Source organism: Ceratosolen solmsi, unplaced genomic scaffold, assembly GCF_000503995.2.
Source record: "Ceratosolen solmsi marchali unplaced genomic scaffold, CerSol_1.0 scaffold41, whole genome shotgun sequence".
In the NCBI taxonomy this organism is placed as follows: Eukaryota; Metazoa; Arthropoda; class Insecta; order Hymenoptera; family Agaonidae; genus Ceratosolen; species Ceratosolen solmsi.
The window spans coordinates 2,949,848-2,958,905 of record NW_011948424.1 but is presented as its reverse complement, the minus strand read 5'-3'; the positions used below and the strand labels follow the sequence as shown (position 1 = coordinate 2,958,905).

Below are 9,058 nucleotides of genomic sequence, written 5' to 3'. Positions count from 1 at the left end.
AATTTAAAAGAAATACAAATACTTTGATGAAAAAAACTTGTATAAAAATTATGTTCGAATAGATAAAGAGTATTGACAAATGATAAAACTTTTTATTAGAAATATTATACATTATATGATTAATATTAAATTAAAAATAAAAATGAAAATCATCAAGAAAATGCTTTGCTAACGTCGTTTGATTATTATTTTATTATTATCAAATATAATTAAGATTTTTCTTTATTCGACTAGATTAAATTAAAACACTAATCTGTGTAATATATATTTAAGCTAAAAATCAATTTTAATATTAATCCAATATATTTAGAAGTGGATTATTTAAATTACTACTTATTGCTTTATTAATTATTCCTCTATGTAATTATCATGTTGGAGAGAGAATATAAATTAGGATTAAGTGATTATAATTTTTACAATATTATAAATATACGGTTTAAAGCAAAATCAATCATTTTCTATATTCTTTTATGCCCTGAATATTTATTACTAATTTATCAATTTATTCGCATACTTGTTTAATGACACACTTTGTGCGTGTCAATTAAATACATAAATATAGATGAATATTTTGTTAAAGGAAATTGCAACGTGTATAAGAAAACAAAATGAACGAATATTTGAGACGTAAAAATTATTTACTAACATTTAACGTGAATTCAATTGCTCACAAGTCGGTAATTTATATAATATTATATTAAAAATTAAATTTAAAACTGAATAACTCATGTATTTTATAAAAATTATTGCTTAATCTATAGCTTAACTCTAAAATGATAATTTATCATTTTGTTAAAAGATATGTTTAAAAAAACAAAAATAAATAAATAAATAAATAAATAAATAATAATAATAATAATAATAGGTGCAAGTTAATATTCTATCCAACAGATTTTGTCTACGAAATTTTTGGTAACTATGCCTTCCAATTAGACATATGCTACAATCAAATGTAATTATTACATTTCTTAAAATCTTACTTTCGAGTCATACAATTCACAAGAAATTGAACTTAAGCAAATGCTTTGGTTTATCGATGCTTTATTTATTAACTAATCTATTTATTTACTACGCCATACCTAATACTTATATAAAGCAATTTTACGCACTGAGAAATATTGATAAAAATTTTTTATTCTATTCGCTTTTAACGATATAATTATATATTAGAAAATTAAAGAAAATATTCAAACTTATTAGAAGACTAAGCAATATATATATATATATATATATATATAATATATATATACTCGAAAAAAATTAAATTTCATTTTTCGCACTTTTATAATTTTACGATTATACAGGAATAATATTAGTAAATGGCCATTATAAAAACAACATTATTATTATTGCAATTTAAATAGATTATTGAGTACTCGTTTGAAAATTTTATAATTATTTTGATGTAAAGTGCTGAATTCCGATTGGCAAGTACTAAGGACATAATTTTTTTGTCAATAAACTCAACGTATTTTTAAATGTCGCAGTATCTGCTTTTTGAAATTTTAAATGGTTTGAATGAAAACTTAAAAGTAAAGCATTCGTTCTCTTAATTATATAAAATTATATTTCATATTATGAATAAAAGATTGATTTTTTTTTTTTCAAGTATCATAAGTACATAAATATTTATACATATTATATAATTAATAATAATTATATGTAATATTTTACATGCTAAAATTCTCATTATTAAACACGACTGTAGAATATTTCTTAAAAATTTAGATGTGGTATTGAAATGCAAAGGTCGAGAGTTCCAAGCGAATATAGAAAAGATTGAAAAAATATATAAATTAAAATTATAAATGCACGAGTAATTTAATCTAGACAAATATTATATACATAATTCATTGAAATACTATATATTTCAATAAAATTAAATAAATCATATTTTGTTAAATAGTTACCATTTGACGGAATTATACGTCATAGTTGTGTTACAATAGAAATTTGTATCATTTAAATTTTCTTATAATTATATTATGATTAATAAAATTAGTATATGCATTTCATATGTACAAGGAATTTTATTTTTTAGTTTTTACAGAGATATTCTTTAAGAATGTAGATTTTATATGAAATATGCCGTGTACTATGTTAATGTCGAAAAATAAAACTAACTCACCATATATAGTGCGGAAATCTTTTAAAAAATTGTGAAAGTATCTGCAAAAGCCGCTCAATGCCATGATATTCTTATACAATGTTCTAATTATATAAAGTTAATAAATGTATTATTTTCAGGATAGAGATAGTTTACAAATGAAAATGCATTCGAATGATCAGTATAATAATGTTATTAAATATTTATCTGGCTATTGTTGCGCGACATTTAATTCTATAATAAATTTCAGCGTTAAAATAGTTTTAAACAGCTTTGCTTTCTTTCATATTTTTAATTACGCGCATACTTAAGTAACAGAAAATTTGTAATTTGAATTCCCGTACCAAAGCCATTATCTATCTCTATCCGTTCTTAATCGGAGTCCTGAATTAAAAGGACACGTATATTACACCATTCTCCACATTATATTATAATTTCAGTAACTTTCACCAGTTTGGAATTTTCATAAAACAATCTTAAACCCCTTTCCCATGCATACCGACTAATGTTCTCGATTTGGCTTAAGTCTCGTTGGAATTTCAATCTGACGAATAAAAAAGAAATTTAAGAAAAAAAAAAAAGAAAAAAGAAAAGAAAGAAAACAAACAGAAAAACGTTGTGCAAGAGATATAAAAATAGACGTTCTATGTCGATCCAAATACAGGACAACGAGAGTGTGGTAGTGAGCGAGGGCTGGGCGGGGTTGCTGGCGAGCATCGGTCTCCTCGTGGCAGGCGTCGCCGAGCTTTTCGTTTCCGGTTATACCTGCGCGACCCTCGCACCAGAGCTTTGCAGCTGCCTGAGGCCATCTAACGATGACACCGAGACCACAACCATTGACGGCAAGACCTTCAAGACCCGTAATATGGTTCACCAATGGGTTATAACGCAGAACCACATGCCCAAAAATCAACCAATCTACGTGGTCCAGCCAGTTGTACCAGTTCATCCTCTCGTGCAGGTACGTCTAATGAGCTCTCCATCTAAAATATTCTTAATTAACCTTTATATTTGGCTTGTTATATTTATTTTTAACGTTTCACGCTATTAAATAAAATGATAACTGTATGTTTTTGAGAGTTTCAGGATTAATTGTAGGTTAGATTGAATGAAAATTATAAGTATTCATATTTATAAATTTAGGTGGACTTTTATATAAATGTCATATATAAATTGTGCTATGGCATTTAATAATTTCGTAAACAAAGAAAAAAACTTAAATTAACGCATTTCTAATGTCAAAGTTGACCGATCTCTAAATGTTTCAATTGATAAAAATCGTTATAAAAATTAATTACAACTATCTTTTAGCTATTATTTAACTATCTTAAATTCCATATGATATATATTAAGTTCAAAAACAAAATTCCCACTAAAATTAATTAATAATGAATGGAAAGTTACGTTTTATTCATATGTAAATTTTCATAAGTAACGTACTTTGACAAAATAAATTCTTTTTATTTGAAAAATTTAGATTTATTCTTTATTATATGATTATCATACCGCCTACTTTCTATAACTGCAAAAGTTTTTATCGCGGTCTTTCTTTTCCATTAATGCATCTACTTTCTACTCTAAACTTTTATTTCATTAATTTTCTGTTGCATTTTCTATGTATAATCATTGCAGCATTTCATCAGAATACAATTTAACAAAACGAATGAATGATTGTTTACATTTATTAATATTTGTTTACAGAATAAAATATACTACTAACCAATACGTATAGACGAAGGAAAATTAAACGAATAAATGAAACGAAACAAGGAATCAGTTTATTCTCAAGATTCTCAATCGCACGACAATATAATGAGATATTAATTTTCATATCATTGAATCAATTATGTAAAACATAATAATGAAAGAAATTAGAGAATTCTATATATATTTGAATGTAACCGTGGCAAATGTAATTAATAAAAAATGCGCGCAAAAAGTCCATAACGGTAATCGAATGACTTTTTACCTACAATCGCGTTTAATATCAATACCGTTTAATATTGCATAATACCAAAAAAAAAAAAAAAATAAATAAATATGTCGTGTGATGTATAAATTTTCCTCGCATACTGCATAATACCGTACTAAACAATATTAAAATAGAGCACTGATAGCCGTTTCCGCTGTTTCACTTCGCTTTATCTTTATTTATTTATTCTTTTTTTTTTTCGATTAACCAATTTTCATTTTCTTGTCAGCAAACATAGAGAAAAGAGAAATTCACACAACCAAAACATCCAGCGATAGCTTTCCCACTAAAACTCGGTTACAACAAACTTTATATCTCTTTCATTTATATTACACGTCGCTGCCGAAATATCATTAATTTTCTCTTTTTCGACGTTCACGCACAGTTCACAGTTCCGCCTAAAATCCAAATATTTATTATAATCGAGCATTATGAAAAATATCATTTATATTCTCATATTGTCTTCGACATTAATAGGTCGACATAAGGTAGCAATAACATAAAGCTCGTGTATTTAAATACCATATCATGAGGTTTAAAATTCTAGCAGCTTTATTATTTATCATTATTGTCAAAATTAAATTAATACCACTATAAAAGCAATTGCTGCGCGTGCAAGCAAAAAAATTATCGATTTCTGACGTTTATTAAATAATAGCTTATTTTATAATACAGTATGGTGTTATTACTACTTAGTACGCTGATATCTGACAAACGGACACGAGGACATACTGGAAATTTTAATTTCTTATCTATGAAAGGAATGTTTGTGTGCATAATATAGGAAATATTAGAAACCGTGCGTATATAGTGTGTAATGCTATTAACATCGAATGCCAAACTATGAATAATTTATTAGTCCGTGTTATAATAATATTCGATTATCATAAAAAGTTTCAAATATTTTCTTCCTTACATAATTACTTCGGAATACACGGGATAACAAGTGTAAATAAAAATAAAAGTTGGATTATCAATTTCACAATATTAAAACATTAATAAAAAAAAAAAAAAAAAAAAAAAAAAAAAAAAAAAATAATAATAATAATAATAAATAAAACAAAATAAAACAAAATATCCAATATATCGACATATACATATTGCGTGAGCGCGTGTGCACGTATTTGTGCAACGCCGTCCTTTATATGTGCGATTTCTCAAAAACTATTCCCAAAGAAAAACACTCAACATTTGAACAATCCAAACTATCGCTGCACTACACTATTTAGAAATATATGGCGTATAAACCTAATGCCCCTTTCCTTTTAGCTCTCTCCGCGCTTTTCTTTCGATGATCACTGCACACGATCTCACAATCTGCGAGCGGCTTATCGCCTATAGAGACGCTTGACCTCGCGAGTCCCAAGTCCCAAAGAGAATCAGTTAGTGACACGTTAGAAAGTTCAGGAGATGAAACAAAATGACCGACATTCACCAAGCTTATCCTATAACCTATTAGCTACTCCATTTTCAAAGGATAAATTCCTAAGGCACGAAGTCACTGATATCTAAGCACTCGTATAATCAATCATGACACGATCGATTAATTTTATTCAATATAAAGTCTAATTAACAAATCAATATTAATTAGCATCACAAAGGCTTTAAGCTACATTAATTATTATGTGGGTTACATTTTAGTTTGTCAACCGCGTTTATCGGAATACATTCTATATATTCTTACATTTGTAACATTATATGAGGGCTTTTATTTTTTTAATATAGTTAAACGAAAAATCCGAAAACCCTGATTGACGAACTTTTTATAAAATTATATCGTTAATATAAACGAAGAATTATGATGAATTATGATGAATTTCGTAGGGATAGTAATAATAGAATTAATTCCTAATTTTTTTCACCAAGGACTTTTTGCAAACAATGTGAGTGATTTGGATAAACTTATTATCCTATTTGGAATAAATTTTTTACTTCTAAACAACTCTTATATTACTTTCTTTCATTCCTTTATATTATAAAATAATGATATAACAACAAATAGAATATTTTGCATTATTATATTACATTATTATTATATCATAATTATCGTAAATACGATTTCTTTCTTATGAAACTTGATTTAAGTCAGTTTATTAGTTTTAACATTACTATATACTAATATTACATAAAAAGTAATATTATAATGCAACATGTAATTTTTTTCATGCTCTTTTTATAAATATTTTTCAGCTTACAATATTTATGATAATTTTTTATTTTTAACATTAATAGAGACGCATATGTCCACAATAATGAAAAATGTAAAATCATACTAATATGTATAAAACTTAGCATATTGGTTAAATTATTTAAACTAAAAAAATAAGCAAAACCTTGTAATAAAGACATTTATGAGGTTGCAAACAAAATTAAATAATTATTTCTTGTTTCAATGAAAGTCTTTTGTAATTGTACATGATGAGTAATATAATGAGTATCAGAATGTAATGAAAAAGAAAAGAATTGAAATATTTTTCTTGTGCCTGATTTCATTTGTATATAATACCATCGGTTTTAGTACTCAAAGTAATTACTCGATACAAGAATAAACTTCAACCAAATTGTAAAACATTTTACCAATGCCTTACTTCAGATTATCTATATTTTTACGAACGAAACGTGCTGCTCGCAAACATAAAATCCTTCACAAAAATCTCCTTTACATTCGTTTCAACTACACATTAAAAGAACATGTGTATTTCTTCAATATACCATTTCTTCATCGTCAACTCATCGTCAACAAAACATATTACATAAATAATTTAGAGAAAAAATAGTCTGTAAAGGAGAAATATTCATAATAGTTATAAAAAGCAAAGTATAGAAATAAGTGTCAGAAAATAGTAAAGTTAGACAGAAAATAGCCCCGAGCGCTCGAGTGCCTACATTTAGGAATTTCGAGGACGAGCGCTCTCTTCTTTCCTTTCTACTTGCTCTCTTCGTCTTTTCCAATAGCTACTTTTCTCATATATTTTCATTTGTAAATATTGTTCCTATCTCATCCGATAGAACATTTTTATTTTCGCATCTCTGTTTCTTGTAAAAACTATTTTAATCAACGGTCAATATACTAATTTATCAAGTTTCTCGGTTAGAATTATTATTATTATTCTTTTGAAAAAAAAAAAAAAAACATAATTTGATCAACAATAATTGTATACTGCTGAAAAAAGTTTAAAAAGCATTTTTATAGTTTCAAAAAGTTAAGATCAACAAGCATCTTAGCGATGAACTTCCTTTAATTATCGATTGATATTGGATAAATACTTCAATCACCTTATAGATCATACGATGAGACTTTTAAAACTCTTTTTACAAATACATCCCTTGCATTATTACTACACATAATACGATTTTAAACCGATTTTCTTCAGTATCGATAAAATAATTGTCGAAAGCGTGGTCTAATATAATAAATATCTATGTTAACAATATAACGTATTGTTTAGATATTTATTAGTCAGGAATAATCAATACCTTTTTAAAATCGATTATACAGTTATATAAAGGAAAAAAAAAATTTACATGTAATTTTATAATAAAATAAAATTATTGCAAATAATTCAAATAATCGCATTTTTACGCTAAAAGTTCTGTATGTTTTTTTTTCATCTGAAAATAAAAGATTAACTATAAATTTATGAATTTAAATTGAAAAATTGAAATCCGCTCGTGGCTCCTTGCGTAATTTATCACATTGACGCCAAAAGTTGACGTCTCTAATCACAAAAACAAGATCTCTCGCGCATATGTTCGTATCACGCTATCATGCACGGAAATTTATGATTTATCATCCATTATACCGACTGTCATGTTATCGATATGATTAAGAATTCGGAATTTTCTAAAAAAGAAATGGGAAATTTAAAAAAGAGTACAGATTGAATGAGTATCGGAAAGAAATTGATACATGTACGATCCTAATTAGGTCATTAATCTTCCTTGAATCGATTAATTTTCAGATAATCAGCTAAACAAATACCATAAATTGTCATATTTTTTGTCATAATTGTTACAATTAGCTATATAGTCACTAATCAATATCTCAGTTCTATTTAGCTTGAAAAAGTTAAAGTTCCCAACCTAAATTGGACTGGAGGTGGCCATTAGAACAAAACTTTATAATTGATCAAATATTAAAAAAAAAAAAAAAAAAAAAAAACACTGATTTTACACCTAAGGATTAACGTACCTCGATTCAGTTATATTTGCCGTGTCACAGAATGCGTTAATTATGCAATAATATTAAACGTCTATTACATCTTCCAAATGTCATTATTTATCTTAGTTTGTTTGTTTATTCCTAATATAAATTTAGGACAGTTGGCATTAGAAAGTAAAGACATAAAATTAATCTCAATACTTATAACACATGAAATAATAAAAGTGCTCCTTAAAAAGAAATTGAAATCTACGATAAAACAATATTATTAAACCTGAACGTAAAAGGAATTTATTAGCGTTACCGATGTAATAACAAAATTTCCTCTTACGTAACAAGATAAAAGTAAAATTCTACTATTTCCTTTTATTTCTTATTTTTACAACCTTTTACTCCATCAAACTCCAAATAATACAAAATATCTTAACTGAGCGATTCAACTGGCCGCATTAAGCATAAAATTGTAAAAACGAGCGAAGCAAATCATTTTGAGCGCCCGATCATCGTGTCCTCTCAACTTTGTCATCTGCTCTTTATAGGCTCCGTACGGAATGCATCCGCCGCCAGGAAAATTCCCCGGTGGCTTTCTCACGACCCCAGGAGGGGCCCCAGCTTACGGAACCGTGCCAATACTTCCGGCTCACTTGGCCTACCCTGCTCGGCCACCTTCGCAAATTGTAAGTCACGAGGAATTAACGAAGGCAGGTCCCCGAGCATTATTCCTTCGATGCGAATTAAATGCTCACGTCAATGCATTCGATTATCCACGTTCGTGGCACGATTAAAAGACAGAGATAGAGATAGAGAGAGAGAGAGA

General features: G+C 27.3%; 1 protein-coding gene across 1 annotated transcript in view; it reads left to right on the top strand.

Moving 5' to 3' along the window:
* The first annotated feature begins 2,721 nt into the window (after positions 1–2,721).
* LOC105362701 (probable basic-leucine zipper transcription factor R) overlaps positions 2,722–9,058 on the top strand; it is an 8,251-nt gene continuing 1,914 nt past the window's right edge. Inside the window, exons 1-2 of the mRNA XM_011500187.1 lie at positions 2,722–3,068; positions 8,781–8,918. Of these exons, the coding sequence (XP_011498489.1) occupies positions 2,754–3,068; positions 8,781–8,918 (453 nt within the window). The 5' untranslated portion in view covers positions 2,722–2,753. The remainder of the gene's footprint in view (positions 3,069–8,780; positions 8,919–9,058) is intronic.